General features: G+C 34.7%; 2 protein-coding genes across 24 annotated transcripts in view; both read left to right on the top strand.

The window, feature by feature from the left end:
• LOC143217479 (late secretory pathway protein AVL9 homolog) overlaps positions 1–5875 on the top strand; it is a 35822-nt gene extending 29947 nt beyond the window's left edge. For all 5 annotated transcript variants that reach the window (XM_076441852.1, XM_076441827.1, XM_076441818.1 and 2 more), the window contains 2 exons: positions 237–325; positions 418–5875. In XM_076441852.1, coding sequence (XP_076297967.1) covers positions 237–325; positions 418–623 — 295 coding nt within the window. In that variant the 3' untranslated portion in view covers positions 624–5875. The remainder of the gene's footprint in view (positions 1–236; positions 326–417) is intronic.
• Positions 5876–7295: 1420 nt separating this feature from the next.
• Positions 7296–21087, top strand: part of Tlk (Tousled-like kinase) — a 59443-nt gene continuing 45651 nt past the window's right edge. For 5 of the 19 annotated variants that reach the window (XM_076441686.1, XM_076441719.1, XM_076441698.1 and 2 more), the window contains exons 1-3: positions 7296–8224; positions 9806–9852; positions 19991–20076. In XM_076441686.1, coding sequence (XP_076297801.1) covers positions 8214–8224; positions 9806–9852; positions 19991–20076 — 144 coding nt within the window. In that variant the 5' untranslated portion in view covers positions 7296–8213. Of the gene's footprint in view, positions 9853–19990; positions 20077–21087 lie in introns of all 19 variants that reach the window. The other 14 variants (XM_076441695.1, XM_076441751.1, XM_076441742.1 and 11 more) reach the window with 11 other exon arrangements.

Here is a 21087-nt window from a genome sequence, read left to right as displayed (position 1 = left end):
ATTGGAGTAAAATAGAAATATATTTTCTTTCTTAATGTGTTTAATAAGTTGAAAATAATACAACAGTATATTTAAATTCTTTTCATGTTTTCGCTATTTTAAATGACACCAAAAAATGCATCCTATCCGCTGTCTACATATGTATAATGTACTTATCGCATCAACAACCGTTATCGAAGTAATATAATCAAATTACATACATGTGTGTAAAATTAAAAATAATACCTGCGTTACAGTACAATGCAAAATACAGAAAGCGGTAGAAAATTGAACCAAGCAATGGCGTCAACTGGGAGAGCTGTTGCGACAACAGGGAAAGCTGTAGGTAAGTTGTATTTTTATTTATTAAAGAGAGTAGAGCATGTCAAACATTATTCGCATAGATTAATGATGTTTTGATTGTGAACTGTGAACCAGGTGGTGCACTTTCGCAAGCGAAAGGTGCTTTTTCTAACTGGTGGAGTACGTTAACTACCGTGCAACCAGTCGAAGAAGGAAAGCCTGACAATCAAACTCCAAATATACATCAGACGCTTTCAAATATGACTAATAAAACTACCATAGAAGATGAAGAGATGAATGTATCTACTAATGACGCAAGTTTAGAAGTTGTTCTAGATTAATATAGAACACAGCAAAGTTTTAATCGCTTACCACAGTGATTGGAAGAGAATTTTTTAAAATATGTAAAAAAGTGATACTATATCTACCACAATAATAAATAGGTTCGGTAGAGAAAGGATAATTTATTCATGCTATATACGACGTTGATGTATAAAACAGGAAAGTTGAGTACATCTAAAAAGCAGTTCAGGTAAGAGAACATAATATAAGTGAGAAATGAATAGTATTCTTAAATTAGGGCTTAAACAAGTTATATATTAATGTGATAGCATGAGAAAGAAATAATATAAGCTCTCTAATAACGTTTCCTGTTAATAATTTACGTGTAATATGTTCTGATTATTTCATTTGAAAATTAGAAGAATCAATTCAATTTCATCCGATTAACCCTTTCGCTGCAGATATATAGTCTGAGAAATCGCTCGACATTGAATACACGCAGCGAACGAGAAGATATGTATCATACATATATGTATATGTATTATTATACATAGTAGTATTAAACCGAAAGGAATTTGCATACGTGTTACTGACAAGAGTTTGACAAAATGCATTGTACCAATTCTTTTTTAATAGAATGTATTTCAGTCATTAGAGTATTTAATCGTCGATGCACTGTGAAAGAGATTTTCTCTTATTTTATACACGTGCCCTCAGCAGAAGGGTTAAACACATTCGCACTAAAAGAATTGTAATTATTATTGAATATGTATACTTAACATGTGTTTATCTACACTAGACTACTCTATTCTCATATGGACAGTACTCGAAGCTTCGGGTTCATAGATTTTTGAATTGTCTCAAAATCTGTAGTATGTCCAAGTCATATACTTAATGAGATTTGCACATCCCTATTTGTATTATACAAATGTATGTACTTACTTGTTATAATTTTAACCCAAATGTCGAAATTACTAAACGTGTGACCCATAACACTAAAACTCTTTTGTATTAGTTTGTGCCTGATTTTCAAAGATGTCGCAAAGTGTACTGCTTTTTCGAATTGTAGAAAAGAATGGTGATTTTATAATTGATTCGTGAAGCTGTATTCTTTAAAATTTAACCACTGAATTTGATTTTCAAATCGGGCATAAACTTTATGCAATCTGATACATTGTTACAAAAAATTACAATGTACAGTTCATGTTGTAAAGATCTCGAAAACTTTGTTTTCACGAAATTTGAATTTAAAATTTTGCGCGCTACGGATAACTTGATTGAATTTATAAGAACAACAAATTTTTGTATTGATGCTCTAAACCTACCACCACATAAATAACGAAATAATAAAAATGTGATTTCATAAGAAATGATTGTACAGATATCTTTAGTAGAGCATGTATTACAATAGGAGCCGCACAAAGTCTAAACAAAATCAATCTTGTGTATACATATTATAATACAGCAAGCGTTGACTCTGCTGATGCAGCTGCCCGGCCAAAACCGAGCATTTTGCTTACTCGGTACTTTACTTAGTTCACAGATAGTTCCGTGCGGGACAATAGTGTTTTATCCTATGTCTCTAACCCAATTGGCAGCAATGTCGTTTAAATCAGGTAAAATTGTGGTGATTTGTGTTTAAAAAAGGAATATGTATATATATATATATATATATTTTTCTATATTTTTTAAATTTTCTTTCCGAATAAGAAGATTTAAGAGGGTAAACTCGTTTCCAGGATTGCAAGGGGGTCCGCCTTCTCATTTCTCGATAATGCATGCGATGGGGTTTTTCAGTAGTCAAAAGCGCTAGATAAAAGATCGATCTATGCTGCAGTCGCTCCCAAATTTCTTATTTTTACTTTTACAAGGCGTAAACGTAATTTGAATTATTCGGAAACATAAAGCTGCGACAGCTACATGATGCCGGATAATGTAAATAATGCCTCGTAAACGTAGAAATAGAACTTTCGAGGGTGACTGTGGCCTATTAAGTAGATTGATCTTTTATCTAACACACTTTTTTCACACTACTGAAAAACCTCGTCGCATGCATTATCAAGAAATGGGAAACGAACGAGTCCACCCCTTCAAATTACAGTAAAATGCTTTTGAACATTCTTTTTCACAAGATATTAACGCACCTTGTTTTACATTAATTTGTAACTATTCTATCGATAATACATATGTTGTTATCTTGCCTGTTGTGTGGTTTGCCACAATTCCATCCCTATCACGACTATTATAGGAATCGTTTTTCATATTCAACTAAACATTCTAATAACCTGAGTAACTATACGTGTATACTATCTCTTGTTCTGGAACATCTATTTAGGATTCAAATTTGCTGGGTGTAAACCCCTTGTCCGATTTTAACGAGTCAGACTCGACTAACAAATATGAATGTTACGCGTTTCTTTTTAAATGAAATAAAATTTTTAAACTTTTTAAATTTTCTTTTCCCTTCTACAACATTTTTGGAGATGAAGACCTTTTTAACCGCTGTAACTGTAAAGAAAATGGTACGGCAAGGAGTTTATACACCCCAGTCAACCAGGCCTGCCTCGAGCAGACATCGAGCACAGCCTGCAATCGTACGATGCCAGCAGATGGCGAGCATTGAGCTGTCAGAACGCGCTCGAAGCTGAGAATGCTCGGAATCTGCTCCATTTTGGACAGCAGACCCTGCCAGCATAAAGCGATGTGTACTTATTTATTCGGACGCAGAAGTATCGCTTTATGCTGACCCGGTCTGGGTTAGGTCCTCCGTTTAAGAGGGCAGCAGCACCACGGTCACACTAATATGGCGGATGTCGATCATGTATATCCTTTGTGTAGTCAACTGGTTTTACTGTATTTCTTTCAACAACAATTTGTTAATGCCCATTCTTTACTCGCTAATATGTATTAATTTATAGTATTATAATGAGAATTTGTGCAAACATATTAAATATAGAAAGGTTTTAAATAATCTGTACATTTAGGTTAACTACACAGTAGGGATATTATCTGACGTCCGCCACATTAGTGCGACGTGCTGCCCTTTTAAACGAAGGACCGAGCTGCCTTCATTCTGCCCTCAGCTTGTGCCGGCACACCGTACCAGCATAAAGCGATACTTATTCGGACGCAGAAGTACAGTATGTTGTTCTGCTGGCATAGCCTACTGTCCAACATCGAGCATGTTTGCTTACTGGGTCATTGATTTTATTTACTACAGTCATCCATAGGGATATATGTATAATCGTTAATATAATAATAACAACAAGATTTTTCTAATATAATAAATCTATTTAACGTATAGATTACTAATGCGCATGCATTACTTATCTAATTATATCGTAAAAATCAGAACGTATTACAAATATATTATTGCAACGGTTCTTTTCTTAGGAAATATTTAAAACATAAGGAAATTTTATAAACTTAAAGAACATGTGATTGTAATGTATTGTTTGTAAATTACTATAAACATAGATTCAAGTAACATATTAATAGAATATTCTAGAATAGTAAATGTTAATATAGAATAAAATATATGTTTGGTTGAAGTAGGAAATGCATTTTCAAACTAATATACATTTCTTTTTTCTCGAGCCGTTGAAATACTAAATTAATAATTTTCTTACAACAAATTGCAGGTTTATGCCTTAAATTTAAAACATGGACTGTCATCGATGTGATATAGTTTTTATAATGCAATCAAAATGCATTGCCTACTAATAGAATTTATTTATTAGTAAAAGTTTATTATATGACGTAATACTGAAAATTATTTAAATAATAAGAATTATACATATATATATATATATATATATATATATATATATATATATATATATATATATATATGTATAATAAACGTGTTCGTTAATTTCGAAGTATAAATGCATTAATAATTGTGATATTTTATGTGTAATTATATTAGATTGCGAATGCTTATGAAGATTCTAACATGCGAAAATTTTACAGGAGCACAGACATCAAACGTAAAATTTATTAAGTTTATAAAGGGTTTCGCATATTCGTAATAATACAGAGATTGTATGAAATTTTATTAGAATTCTGTTTATATAATATAATATAAATTCATAAACATCATAAACATTCGTAATTTAATAAACATTAATATTAAAAAGAAAACAAATACTGATTTATAAATATTTTTATTTGATTACGCGTACACCAAACACACTATTAAAAAATTGACGTGTAAGTCTTATAATTTATAATAGTATCGTAATTAAAATCATGCAAGTTACGTTCTTGCAAAACTATTTAACTTCTATTTATCAATTTTAAGATTTTACGTTAAAATTGTGTTATGCTAGTCACGAATACTTACTATATACATTGTATACTTTGAATATATCGATTAGACTTTTCTCATAAGTGGAATAGTAAACCATATACCAATTTGTATAAGGGTATTAAAAATGTGTAGAATAAAAGTAAATTCTTATTACTTATATGTAATCTTGCTGTAAAACATACGGTTCTATACACGTGTTGACATACTTTTATTTCAGATAAATTTTATTGTTATTTACTTTTGATTTGTTTCTATTACAAATGTTAATCAGCATGTTATACAATATGCGTATACATATGTATATATTTGTGTCTTTCCTATATATTATTTACTCTAGTATTTATCTATTATTTATTGATGTTATTAATAACGATGACAGTAGTTCTTTCGTACACGAAACTATTAGCGTTATTATTGAAACTATTTGATATTATTGGATACGCGCGTATAAATATTTCAAATATTCTTTCATATTTGCAAGTATTTTTTGTTATGTTTTAAAATTGTATCAAATATTTATTTCAAAGAAAAATAAAAATTGAATAGATTTATTTTATAGACTACACTGAAAGATATTATACAAATGCGTAGTGTATTAATATAATTGCCTAATTAAATTATTCATTTTATTTCTAATTTCTTACACATTATAGAATGTTTAATTTCAGTTGTTACAATTTCTTTCAATTAAAAAAACATTCAGTTTCGTATGATTTCGAAATAAATTAAATGTCTTGAATCGTTTATTGGACAATTTTATAACAATAAACGGGATTCTTGAAGATTTATACATATACATATATATGATATTTCTTTCATTATCAACCACGATTATTTGTATAATCGTATGACGTTCATATGTATGTATATGTATAATTATCATAGGAGACGATGTTTATACAGTTGATCTAATGTATTAAGAAAAAGAGTACAATAGAGAATCATGTAAAAAAGCTTAATACTTATTATAAGTTATATTAATAAACAAATTTTATATATTGTTTCTGTTGTTTTACTCGACTATACACTTTTACTTGTACCTTAAAATATTAATTCATGTATATACTTTCCAATTCTAACTGTATAATGAAAAATCTATGTGTAATATATTATTTAAAACACAAGTGTGTACTATGTATACGTTGATAAATTGTGAAATTAAAAATTAAGTTTATTAAAAAGATAATTTGCTATATTTAATCGCAATTTAAATTATTACAATATTGAACGTTTACCAATCATTGTGTTGAACTTAAATTATATACATATATACATTGATTGATGTCGATGTTATTTTTGAACAGACAAACACAATTCTAATAATTATAATTTAAAAAATATTTATTATTAATTTAAAATATATTATAAGAATGATGATTAAAATTTAGAAAATACAGGATATTTTGGTCAGATTTGATTTACATGTTCACTACATTAGAAAAATCAATAACCTCTACATTAGAGAAATGAATAACACAAAAATTTGGATAAGCGTCCGGAGATTTATGGACGGGAGACGGTGGGAGTGTGCGTACACTAATTCGAATTCGAATATTGAATTAATATTTTCAAACAAATTTCTATACATATATGTATTTCTTATGATTTCTGAAATTAATTTCTGCCTAATCATTGATTTAAAAGGATTTGTTTAAATTTATCACGTATTTGCAACGTAATTTAATGTAAACGAGGTTTGAAATTATATATAAATGTATAAAATGAAAACACTCACAGTTCCTTTTATTTACGTTACATGTAATGAAAATAGTAAAGATAATAAAATGCATATACATATCCTGCAGTCTTCCACATTACTGCGTACCTATTTATCAAATAATTCGTTTTATAAGTAAACCTTCTAATATACAAAATTGTATTACCTATATAGTACGATACTTGCTATACATATATATGTATCTAATTTCTGTAACATGTAAATATATATACTATCTATATGTATATGTAGTAGTTTAGCAAAACTCTGTTGACAGATAACCAAAGAAAATCAATGAAGACATTGTAGGTAAGCAAGAATGATTTCGAAAGAGACGAAGAATCATTCTGCACACGTAATCTTGTAAACAATTGATAGGTTATAAACGTGTGCAAGTTGAAGCTTTTGAAAATAAATTTCTGAAAATATAAGAATGAAATAGAAACGGATTGTGTTCGCAAACTGCACGAAATAAAGAAGAAGCTTGTACATATGTCGGATTCGATAGAAATTTTGATTCGATTATGCGCTATTCCGGCTATTCGATCGCGTAGAAATGCATAAAATCCGCAGTCTAATGATTAAGGTAATACATAAGCACCGGTAACCGTATATCTATACCGTCTGGAAGTAGCAATGCAGTATGTAAACGAGGAGGAGCAGCAGCAGCAACGATCTCAGTGTGAACCATGACTGGTCAGTTGATGTACCGAATAAACATCGTAGTTCACCGATAATAGCCGAAGTGGTAAGGTGGCGAACGCGAACGGAACTATTGACGCGAGCGAGACAGAAACTCGAGCGTGTGCTATGGTGAAGCGACGTCATTGTAGTCAAGAATACGTGCGAAAGAAAATCGCATGACTTTAAGACGCTGCGACGCGACGACGGTCCGTTCTCGTTTTCCGATGATCCTCTGCTGAGAAACCGTGGTGTGTGGAACAAGTGTTGTGTGTTCCATCGTTTTCGCACGTGTACGCGCGTTGATAAAAGGAAAAGGTGCCGTAGAATTTTTCCGGATGAAAAAACTAATACGCGTATACTCTTTCGGAGTAGTGCGATTATTACGTATGTGTGCCGGCGTCTATAGAATATACGTTTCCAGCGTTTCGCGTATTTAGTAGATGTTTTTATTCTCTCTAATAACGATCGATCGGTTCCTCGACATACACACAGGAGAATCGCTTAGCATTGTTTGTGTGTTTTCACGGTGATTATTCCGCACGTCGAGAGTAGCCATGCGAGAAGGGGATAAATCGGTAACAAGCGGGCGGCGGCCATTTTCCAGATGAGTTTTTCCCCTTTCTTTTAATAAGCAAACTGCGCTATGTCATGAAAGAGAAAGAAGGAGAAAGGTAGCTAGATAGATAGGGGAAAAAGAAAGACAGACTTGAAGAAATCGGAGGAAAGACGGTGTGTGCCTATTATGCGTTGCGAGGTACGTTCGGTAATTAGGCCAGTTGGTGGGTGATTGTCTACCGAAATTCACGAACGCGGTAGCTTGTGCCGTTTCGTGTTGATGAACGTTTAACCTTGTATTGGCCGGTGCGAACAAGACAGAATTATCTAGGGAAGCAGCGAAGAACAGAGCGAGCGAATCAACCGAGAGGGAGGGAGAGTATGTGTGCCGTGTGCGTACAGCGTACATGTAAGAAAGGACAGACAGACCGACAGACAGAGATACGGATAATACAGAGACCCCCTATTGCCGTGCCGTGCGTTTGGTCGTCCGTTCGTCATCACGTATCACGATCGTTTCTGTCTTTGTCATGATGTCAGGCCTATTTAGTTTACCAGTGGTCTGATCTTTGATTTCTGCGCTCGCAAAACAGTGCTCCGCGATTTTTCCATCATACGAAATTCCTGTCGAATCTACACACACACGCACAGTAATCTGAACGCGTAAAATTCGACGTTTTCTAGAATACCTTTGAGAAAACTCGAGGCGAAGCTCTCGACGACCTGCTCGCACCACGGGAATACACCCTTGTATTTATGTATCCCGTTTTCGGTTTTCAAGTCGATTCTTGTACTTGCGAAACGGCATTTCATCGCACAACAGGTACACGATCGTGTTTCAAGTGTCTTCGAATCCTCCTCGCGATTCTCGTTAATAACCTTACTCATCCGCACCCGTAGTATGTATTCTCCTTTTTCGCGATGGACGATTTTATTTATTTACACTTCTCATAACCTCGACTCTCGCCCCGCCTCGCCTCGCCTCGCCTCGCCTCGCTGGCTATGAGACCGTTCCTGTTCATGCTAATTTTTCCTATTACGAAATTCGCTTGAAATCCAGTTCTTATTTTTTCGTGACACCTTTCGACCAGTCATCCCTTATTTAGTTGTATTCTTCTTTGTTCTCTGTATCCTTCGTTCAACATCTCGGACTATTAGTCAACATATTTTTTCAAACTGAACGGAAGATTGTTTTTTATATTTATTCTGCCAGTCCGAAAGTAAAAAAAATTTTATCATTCTCTATACATACATATATCTATACATGTATACATTAGATATATTCTTTTGTCAGTTATGTTTATCGAAAAAGTTCGAATCACACGTATAACAAATAAGTTGAAATGCTTTCTCTCTTGAAATTTTCTCTATAAATACATATGTACATGCATATTGTACTCGTAATTTGATTATGTATTAGATATATTTTTTCTTATATGTAGATACATATATTTTTTTGACACTTGTGTTTATCGAAAAAGTTTGAATTACACGAAGGAAGACACATGCAACACGAAATGCCACTAGCACGAAGCAAGCAATGTTTATTGACTGGATCAACTCGGACAAATGAAGAGAATATCCATATTTAAATATTGAATTGAAAATAACAGCTTACGTATGTTTTGTATAGATGTGTTTAAACAAGTGTTACATCATCGGCTAGCTCTATGTAAACATCTTCCATTTCTAAAAGAAACTTTAAACATCATTGCAAGTATGTAATCGCGCGCTATTGTTCACCTATATCTGATACTCTATGATCAAGACAGTGTTGTGAGGATCTACGATAAAACAGGTGATTCCTTGTCGATGCAGTACATTCCAACGAAGATAAAAAGCTTCCGCGTCGGTTAGGAAAAGTTGATGAAAAGTGCGTTAAGGGTGCATCATATCTCTGACAAAGACATCTGTGATGTGACATAATTGAACAAGTTGGATATCAGTGTAATAATGTAGTGCCAACTTTGCAGATGGATAAACACAGGGATGACTGATAATTGTTGGAACTCTGGTGGTGGTAAGTTTAGGAACTTTCTATCGCACGAACAAGTCTTTTTTTCTATTAAGAGATTCGGCTAGAATTTATACGGTTATAATTATAGACTGCGGATCTTTATGCATTTTCTACAATTTTTCTTTGTTTCGGATCTGCGGAGGGTGTTCCCGTTAAAAGTAAGATTTCGTTTCATTGCACTTTCTTCAAAGTCTAGAAAAATTGGAGAATGCATAAGCATCATACACGGTATAGATACAATTCATAATAAAATAGAAGTACACCTGGTTAATAACCCTTACTCGTGTTGCTAACAATGCCACAAACGGATGAATATGTCAGATTCATTCTAAGAATTTATACGTCACAGTTTTGTATGTAGTTCCATCTATTATTTCCATATGTCCTTGTTAAACCAAGATTGAAGTCACAATGGAAATTATCGCATGATCTGCTATTGTACAGTTGATGAACTTCTTTAATTTCTCTATCAGTATGCTATAATACTTATGTACGTGTGCTTTTATGTAATACCGAGCAGAATTAGAAGGTTCAACAGATTTCTTTTTGTAACATACGCATATCAAATGACTGATGCATGCATACCATTGTAATAATCCTTAAAAATATTATAGACAGTAGTGGATCTTTAATGAATTGCAACAAAGTGGAGTGAAATAGAGAAATTAATTTTCTTTTTTAATATATCTAATAGAGGTTGAAAATAATGTATAGTAGTATGTTGGAACTCTTTTTAATATTTTTACTGTCTTAAATTGCACCTATTCATTTTTGTCATAAATGCATCAAATCCGCTGTCTAATAATAATACATGTAATACAGAGACCTGTCGTCCCTAGTTATCAGTATGTAGACTGTGTGTACCTTCATGCTAAATAAAATAGCATATGAAAATTGATTTCATCCCTTGATGACTTTGTTACGTTAAAAACAATGTTACACAGTGTTCTTAAATTTTTCTAATCGATCAATTTCATCATAAATGCATAAAGATCCGCAGTCTAATTATCAGGATCATAATTACAAAAACCTCCATTGACATTCTTTTCCTCCACAATACGTGTTATGTTACTTTCCAGCATGTTCACATAAAATTACATTGAAAGATCGTTTTACCAAGAGACATACTTGATCTCTTATACGCTTACATCAAAGTTTGGCTAATTCAGTTATTATAAATTGTTCACTGAGATATACCATCAAAGGTCTCAGTCAAAATTTATAGAAGCTTCTAGGAAAAATTAATTTAAACAATAAAGAATGACGTTGGTATGAGAAATGAACCTAAAAAACCGATTTGCGAAATTTCCCTATATGTATATATAAATATCGGATTTATTAGTGTAGAAAATTACGATTACAGAGTTGGAGTGTGGAGAGAGAATAATTCTATTTTTTCTCTACAACTATATGTATATATGATAATTCGATTTAACGTAGCGCAATAAAATCGTACTGTAAAATATAAAATGTAATATGGAATCGATCGAACAATGGTAGACACAATTCCTGCTAGATGATTCTTAATAAATTATAATTTAAAGAGTGTGTGTTTAACTTAACTTTTATTGGTACGTCTTACCAATAAAGCTATATCCTTGGCTAAATCGTTCGCTGTATCGACGGTGCGCGGTGTCGGTAAATAGACCACAACACCTGCGTGTTCAGAGCCATTAAATAAATGAGTATAATTAATCAAATAAATAATTGCAACCGGGTAAATTTCTAATTGTGATTTATTTGGACAGCAGCAACTCGGTAGGCCAAAATTTCAAGTAACAGCCGGGTAGCGGGACGAAAAATGGAGGAGGATCATTTCTGATCCATATTAACCCTTACCTTACCCATATTAACCCTTGGTGACTCAGAGTCACTGTTAAAAATTGCTGTACCATTTTTTAAAATATTGTTTACATCATTAACACTCTTTATAATTATTGTGAGTTGCAAGGATAATTATCCATTAGAAATTATAAAATGAATTTCTTCATTCAAGCACCGTGTTGTTGTAAAAATTGCAAGAAATTTAAATAAATTCAGTGTTGTCATTTTAGTGTTCAATATGATGGTATCTAATCAATTACTAAACATTTAAGTATTGTACGAGGTATTATATCAATTTTATGTTCATACGAAGAAAAAAATTAATATACAAGAATGGAATTATTCTAGGTCGAAAGAAATGTTTAATTTTCTAGTTTAGCACCGAGTGTGCAAAGGGTTGAATTGATTTCTTTAGGCTTCGAGGAGTGAACGTTTTGATATGTTAAAATTCACGTATCCACGAAGTGTAAATTTTCCATTTCGTTCACGTGATTCTGTGATAATATCTCTTTACCAGAAAAGGTTTTTATTGTTAGACGCTTACGTAACTATACATATAAAATCTCATACTTTCGAACAGATAGATCATCTCGCATCACATCGGAGATATTCAGAGAGAGAGAGAACGAATGCTCCTGGCAAAGTACATTGTACTTTCCTCTTCCTCTCTCTTCCTCTCTCTCTCTCTCTCTCTCTCTCTCTCTCTCTCTCTCTCTCTCTCTCTCTCTCTCTCTCTCTCTCTCTCTCTCTCTCTCTCTCTCTCTCTCTCTTCGGTACTTCCTTCCTACCTTCCCTTCCTTTTTCGTTCTTTCTTCTGATTGGCTGCTCCATGTTTTCGTGGAACGGAAAGCGCGAAACATAAATTCGGCACGCTACACAGTGAGACCAGTAGATGTCGAGTATGTATGACAATGTATGTATACATACAGTGACTCCCAAAAATATTCGGACACTAGGTATATAACTAACTTTACGATTTGATAATTCGATTGTTGATAAAGCAATCGCCCCGGGAATTGTTTCTAGCAATAAAACATTTATTAATGTTGATATAAACATATATGCTTTATTTGAAAAATAATACATACGTTTCATAATAAAAATTATTAAACGAAATAATGTACCATTATGAACTAGATTATGAAATTTTCAATTTCTGTAGACCACAAAAGTCTATAGATCAAAAGTAGATTGATGTATTTTATGGTATACAAACAGTGGAAACTTGTTGCTTGGATTTTTCACGGTTCATATTTACCGCCAAATATTGATTGGCCAATGGGTCGATCGATGTTTTCTGATTCATTGCCTCTTCAAATTCTAACGTCTGTCCTCAGTTCGTATATCATCACAGGCATGGAATCAACATGTGTTGTAAAGTTGTAAAGAGTTTAAAATAATTTGTTCACTTAGCAAGCAGGTTTGTTTTTTCGGTTTTTTGTGCGGAACGCAACATAAATTACATATTATACATTAATTTAATAATTTTTACAGACGCAATTATATACAAATTTTTCTTGAAAATGGTCTAGATATATTGACCGAAGCTCCACTCTTCCCACTACACTGACGCGTACCGCGTGGAGCAAGCTAAGTTAACGGTACGCGTCAGTGTTAGTGGGAAGAGTGGGGCGGGCTCAGCGTAGTAGCGTGGCGAGGTGGGGCCTGGTACCGCGCGGAATATGGCAAGCCTGTTAGGGACACAGGCCCCTTGGCGGTATGTTTGGGCCCGTGCTGCGTCAAGCAGCACTAGGAGCGGTACGACTTTCCCAACAAAAGGTGTCGTCAACTGACACCTCTTACGTAGCCGTACCCGAGCCACAAATCAATAAACTCATCAAAGAGATACAGAAAGGACTCTCAAGAATGGCATCATTTAAAATCGAAGACAGTGTAGACCAGGGGTCGGCAACCTTTTGAGTCGGAAGAGTCAAAAATTACAATTTACGAAATTTCAAAGTTTTTAAAGAGCCACAAAATTTTTTCTTGCCAACAATAAATAGTACTCGCATAAATAAAGTTTTTTGACAAAAAAAAACTAATCTATTTATTCATAAGAAAAAATATCTATTTATTCATATATAAGTAGTGTTTTTCACAACAAATTAGATAATATATATGTATATTGTATATATGTATGATACATACATAACTTTGAGAAGATAATTCGCTTGTAACTCTTTTACTTGAAACAACAAACTGTACGTCACAGCCAAAGCACTGGTGAAGACGCCAAATTGTCTTGCGTCGAAAGCGAATTAAAACCTACATAGAAACATCCGACGACAGCGTCATTCGAGAGCTTCCGACGGACTGACGACAGTGACGACGCGTGTCACGGTGGAGGGGTGCGGTGAAAAGCGAGTACAAGTGGCTGAGAGATAGAATCGGTGCCTAATCCTCGTTAATCGATTCAGAACGATTTTTAAATGTTTTTTTTTTATAAAATAAATAATATTTGCGTATGGAACTAAAGAGCCGCAGCTTTACATCCAAAGAGCCGCATGTGGCTCGCGAGCCGCAGGTTGCCGACCCCTGGTGTAGACCCAAATTGACACTTGAGTCGGCCACATATACTAAGCACCAGGGCTTGAATGAAAATGTAAACTTGTATAAATAAAAGCCATTTTGTAAACCTTAATCTTCAAAATTATATTCCGTTTCTGTTACAAAGTTAACTTTGTACATCAACACTTTAATTCTGTGTTGTAAAAGTTCAGTTTTAGCAGTTACTTTATATTTGTTTAATAACAGTTTTGGAGGAACGTTTGTTTCTCAACAAAATATAAAACTAAGTAAAATATAAAACTAAGAAAAGATCAGTACCACACTGATTCATTGTTGTCCCTTGTGAACGCGGAATTCCCAACACATTCCATCTCATTTCGGAATGGTAGTACATACATATGTGTTTTACGACTAGAACTCTACATAGTACATATATATACCACGTGCGATAGAGCAGACTTTTATCTTGAGAAATCACCCTTTGAAGTTTGCTACGTCGACGTTTTTTCCCGAATCAGAAAGCAAAATATCATCGCCATTACAACATTAACAATAAGTTGCCACCAGTGGCGTTCACCACTAGCGCGATCTCAACTAATAAATTGGCCAACTCATGTCGGGCAAAGATATTCTGCTTTTTCTGGTTCGGGGAAAAACGTCGACGTAGCAAAAAACTTCAAAGGGTGATTTCTCAAGATAAAAGTCTGCTCTATCGCGCGTGGTATACATATGTAGTTCAATTTTCCGCTGAACCCTTATTTTTTGGGATAAATTAAAAAATATCCTGACATGTTGCTGCAAAAGTGGTGTCTCTCCGACTTTAATGATGGTTTAAACATGTTTAAACATTCATAATGCATTAGTATTAGATATCACTATATTCGGGAGAAAGTCTACAGAATCTTTTGCTGTAAAGGACAATTCAATATCTTTTTTATAATACCATCACAATATTTGTTTAAAGTTGAAAAATATTTTTTTTTTCGAAGTCTTGTTTCTCAAGAACTGTTCGTTTAGAGTCTAGGAGAAAAATTAAAGCGCGTAAAACTCTACAATAAGTACCACTCTATCAGAATGTAATTGTGAAACAAATTTGGCGTTGGACAGTGTTATTAAACACGATACTTTAACTTACTTTTGGCAGACACCAAATTTTGTATATTTAGTGTATAGAAAGATGAATATCTTGATAAATCTTCCGATCACTGTGATTATCGCGATAAATTTTGTTTTCAACATTACCATTAACATATGTAATCTCAACTTGTTTATTTTTATAAGTGAATAAATATTACTGTTATCGTGTATCCGTTACCGTTATTGTTAACTTTTGTTATCCACTGTATGTCATTAAGTAAAATTAGTTTCTTTATGTTGGACATAGATTATTGTATTGAAGAACTAAATCCCTTAGTCCCGCGGGATTGAAATAAATTCTACATCTATGCCGAGGGATTGCAAACCGGACCATTCCATGTATGTACCTGCGAGGAAAAATCAAATGAGAACAATTCATGTTCATACTTTCCAACTACATAATGTACAATACTTTATATCCGAGTTCTTCAAATATCATTAGTATAATTTTTCCGATTTTTAGTAAGAGTACAATATTGATCTTGCGCGTACAGTCTTTACTTAGGTTCGAGAATGTTGATGCCGTGATCTGTGCAAAATATGCTACATTTGTTTCTTTTCGCATTAGAATTTCACTGTAAGATAGGAGAGGATAGTGCTAGATGACGATTCGAGAGTTTCACTTCCGAGAATTGCTTTTGAAAGTAGTAGAACTCTCCGGTAGACCGAGAGAAACTCCGCGGAGTACCGAAAAACTTCCAGGCAACGTTATCGCATGCGAGCGAATATGAACGCGCACGAGATCCTGAACCTAAACTGTCAGAAAGGGCTGAAACCGATACTATATACTTGGGTTACACGAAGCAGCAGCAGCCTTGTACAGTTCAGAATCTGTTTACAGCACTATATGTAACAACAAGCCACGTTTTGCGTTTAAGAAAATTAGTGCAAGATCAGGATTATCAGATCCTTCCATTATCTTCGCCTTTGCCTTGATTATTATCAGAACTAATAAATAATAACAATAAATAACAGTAAATAATAACAATTTTATATAATATCTCAACAATTACTTCATGTATCCAGAATTTGTCGTTTATAATATATTTTTGTTCAATTTTAAACAACTCAAAACTTCAAGTCATTTTTAAAGAGTTTACCCATTTTCGATCTCTTCGTACCAGTTTCCAAATCAGTGTCATTATACATAGAATACAATAAGAATCAAAATCCTCAATTACCCAAACCGAAGCCGGTGAAAGCAGGTAGGTTCAAAACTGCGTTTTATCTCTACAATACTAATCTTTTTAAAAATCTATCTTCAAATCAAAATCTATCTTATTTCCAACTATCAAATCTATCAAATACGTCCACCTTAGGACGTAACATATTTTGGTGACAGCGTGGTGGGATAGAAAGCAGGAATTGAGGATTTTATTTTATTTTGTCATAAACTATAGTTTTTCCAAATTTTAACAATGGCAACTGGTGGAGATGTCGAAGAAGATATTCAAACACAAGTATATTCAAACAAGCAATTGAGGAAATTAAAAAAGCTCAAGAAAATAACGTATATCGTACAGGATTATTATTAATTACTATTGATGGCTGAACCACCGGACGTGACACCTGTATCTCGATCGGGAGGGTAGTTATGGGGTAAAATCGAAAACCAGTTTTTGGCCTATTTTCCTGGTTAATGATGTCCTCCCTCTCTCTCTCTCTCACTCACTCACTCACTCACTCACTCACTCACGCACTCTTTGAAAGACACGTACACTGTCTGTCTTCGCTGCTCGGAGTTTTTGCGTGACGGAACTACAGAACTTACACTTCTCAAAAGAATTACGGGATCACTTGTGCGAACCTGAAAAATTGCTCCCACTTTACGTGATCATAACTCCGTCACAAAAATTGCCGTATCGATATCGTTAAACAATGGTTTGAAAGCCTGAAACCTCTAGTTTCAGATGCTCTGTTTCGAATTTTTGCTGTGTTGGTTTTTTACAAAGTTATAGCGAGATGAAGACAACATTGAAGTAAAAATATGGGCTTTTTAACTTTAACTGGCTCCAGTTAAGAAAGCAATAGAAAGAGCGTTTCTTTCTCTTCAAGGCACTCCTTTTGTTTTTTATATAATATAAAAATATGCTTAAAAAATGCACAATTTCCATTTTTCCTTTAACTCGCTATAATCTCGGCGAGAAATGATCCGTAATACCATGATCCGAACGTCAGATTGTAGCAGAGATTCTGCCGATTCGATTCAGTACCCCGTGAACTCGCTGCGACAATTTTTTACCTATGGCAGCTGTGTTCGAAGTTAGTGCTCCGTAAAAGAAATTAGCGCGCCACGTACAGCAGCGCAGCGGCTGCCTGACATCTCTGAATTCTGAATACGCTACCGCCGCGCCGCGCCGAGCCGCGCCGGCAAAGAACTTTCGATAGAAATGAGATAGAGCGATGAAATTTTTTTAAAATTAAAGCTGAAACTTTACAGAATGGTGGGAAAAATAGGGAGATTATGATACGAACGTTTTGTTAAACATGTAGAATTTCAAGGAAATGTGGTTTCTCCAGTACCACGCGCGGAAAAAAGTTTTTTTAGCATGCTATATATCATTTCCCGTAGATTTTTTCATGCCGATTTCAAATGTGGTTTCAAAATTTGTCTACGACCTCAGGATTTTGCAAAATCGATTTCTTGCGATATACATATACATATTAGAGATCCCTGTTTCATGTGTATGTACATACACGTGGTACGTGAACCGTGTATGTAGTAAGAATATTTAAGGATCCGTGAACACGGATCTGTGTATGTACATATTTACACGGATCCACGAACCCGTGAATACGGATCCGTTCGGCACGTTCGAATCCATAGACATATAGAGATAGACTGCGCGGCCTGAACGAAGCGCTGAAGTCCACAATGGCGGCGTGCGAGAGAGAGAGAGCATTAGCCGGGGTCCATAGCGCTCTCTTTCTAATTGATGTGTCGACACATCATATAGAAAGAGAGCGCTATGGACCCCGGCTAATGCTCTCTCTCTCACTCTTTGTACCGCGCGCCGCCATTGTGGGCTTCAACTCGCCCATAAGACGGCGCAGTCTATCTCTATATGTCTATGTTCGAATCCGACAACTGAGGTGTTATTGTTTATCGATCGAATTCTTTTCGACTGGATTTAATGATATACATAATACATAGTACTATTGCTATCTTCATTAAAATTGAGCTGAAATCGTTGCGTTATTTCGGATAGTACCGTTTCTTTAAATATACGAATAACATCATTATCCGTTTCTCGAGTATTTAAATGATTATCTACGAATTTCTTAAGCAATGGTCTTAAGCATTGACATAAATATAATAACAATTCTAATAAACTAATCGAATAGATAAATATAATATAATAGTAATTATAAGAGACTAATTACACTGTCCAACCAATTTCAACCTTTTTCTTATGTTTCCTAATTACTGTTGGGTGATTCTTATAGAGTTTTTTTTGCGCTGATTCCGAATCTGCCCTTCATTTTTCTCCTAGACTCACAGTTTTTGAGAAACATGGCTTCGAAAAAAAACATATCTTTCAACTTTGAAAAAATATTGTGATGTTATTATAAAAGATATTGAATTGTTCTTTACAGCAAAACACGTCTGTAGACTTTCCAATGTTAATACATTATGATTATCTAAACATGTTTAAACAATCGTTGTAGACTATGGGTAGACACCACGTTTGCACCAATTATTGAAGATATTTTTGAATTTATCTGAAAAAATAAGAGTCCAGCGGAAAATCGAACTATACCACGCGATAGAGCAGGCTTTTTTTGTCAACGTCGTAGCGTTTTTTTGTACCAGAGAGCAAATAATATGTATCGTCGAACGACCGTTCTAGTGGTGAGCGCCACTGTGACGGCAACTCATGTCGGGCGAAGATATTTTGCTTTCTGGTTCGAAAAAAACATCGGCGTGGCAAACTTGACAGGGTGGTGTTTCTCAAGATAAAAGTCTGCTCTATCGCGCGTGGTATAGTTCGATTTTCCGCTGGACTCTTATTTTTTCAGATAAATTGAAAAATATCCTCAAGAATTGGTGTAAACGTGGTGTGTCTATCCGTCTTCAACGGTCCGTCTTGACCTTGAAGTAAACTCTAGCAGTATAACTGAATTCTGTCAGCTACCTTACTATGAAGTTAAAAATATATGGTGCCATGTCAAAATCATCGATGACCTTTAAAAGACCTTGAAAACGACAACAAACGAAACATTTTTTTGGATCAACGTATTTGCCTTCTTTAACAGTTCAGTCTTTGAGCTTAAAAGTAAAATAAATAATTATAATAACTAAAATTAAGAAAGTTTCATCATTGCATTAGTATTGCGCCTCACCGATATGTAGCCAAGCTCGGATCGTGTTTTTGGGAGCGCGATCGACCGCCTAAGGGGAAACCGCCTAGTAGCGAGGATAAAAAGTCACGTCATCCGAAGGAATACTGTACCTCACTGTGCGTCGTTGGTAATGTTTTTTTCTTCTGTATTTGATTTGATCGATGCAAGACACCGTTGTTAGCCTTTGCTCAATGTTCGCAGACATTTCGGTTTCCCTGTAACGGGAACTTCTATCGAACAAAGAAACACGTAGTCGCTTTCGTTGACAGTCAATCATGTTTCAGTCGAGTAGCGATAAGGTTTAATCGGTTCTGACTTGTTGTTCCAGGCGCTGGCGTCAAGATGGAGCACTTTCAGGCCACCCTGGACCCAAGGAAGCAGGAGTTATTGGAGGCCCGTTTTCTCGGAGCAAGGGTGAGCTACATTTTCGGGCACGCGCGCGCGCGTTTACGTATGCGCTCTATTCGCTGTATTCTCTCCTTCTTTTCTGCCCCTATGCTCTCTTTCTAGTACCCGTTTACTCGTCGTACGCATACAAGTATCATTTATCACTTTATCTTTTGAGCATGCGAAGTACACAAATTACAAAACCGACAATAACAGGTGTGCCAGTAGGTTGATGAAGTTCCATTATGGTGGTGCCGTATGTGGTACGTGGTTTTGTGTTCTGATATTGACTTTGGATACAATATGATAAACTCCTTGCGTAACCAGAAATTTTTCCCTTTTTCTTATGTTATACGGTAGATTTGGACGACAAGATGTGAGAAATCCAAGTTTCGATCCTGGAGGATCAATGGTTCAAAAGTTGTAAGTGTTTAAAATTGAGCGATTTGCAGTGTGTTTGACAGGTTGGCGCCGCCATACATGACTGATGTCGATCACGTAGATTCCCAAGCCGGTGCTCTCCGCCACCTCCCCCCTCCCACCTCCTGAGGGTGGGAGAAAACTAAAAGTAATTTTTGATTTATTGATAAACAAACCAATGAATTTTTCCAACTGCTTTCGATTGCAGCGACATCTGTGTGAAAGAGATTACACCAATAATATCAAATCAATGAAGAACCAAGATTTGCTGTACAAAAAGGGTTTCCCATTGAAGATTTTGAAATAATTCCCTCTCCCACTTTCAGGAGGTGGGGGTGGGGGATCAATTATGGTGTTATTGAATAGCATTTTTAATAATATCAAATACATCTACTTTTATTTTTCTGATCTGATGTGTATTTCTCGAGATATCCCCAATTTTCAACGATTTTTTACCCATTTTGATTTTTGTTCATTACAGGCGCCCCCCAAGGGGTGGCGATGAGGGGTCGAGTTTGGTATCATCGGATGTCCCCCTTCGCGACGAACAACTTTCATTACCCACTTCTTTTGATCCGATGCATAGTTCTCGAGATCTGTTTCAATGTCTTCAGATAA

The sequence above is a fragment of the Lasioglossum baleicum genome, chromosome 2 (genome assembly GCF_051020765.1).
Source record: "Lasioglossum baleicum chromosome 2, iyLasBale1, whole genome shotgun sequence".
Classification (NCBI taxonomy): domain Eukaryota; kingdom Metazoa; phylum Arthropoda; class Insecta; order Hymenoptera; family Halictidae; genus Lasioglossum; species Lasioglossum baleicum.
Note: the sequence above shows the minus strand (reverse complement) of the source record. Positions and strands in the feature narration are given on the sequence as shown.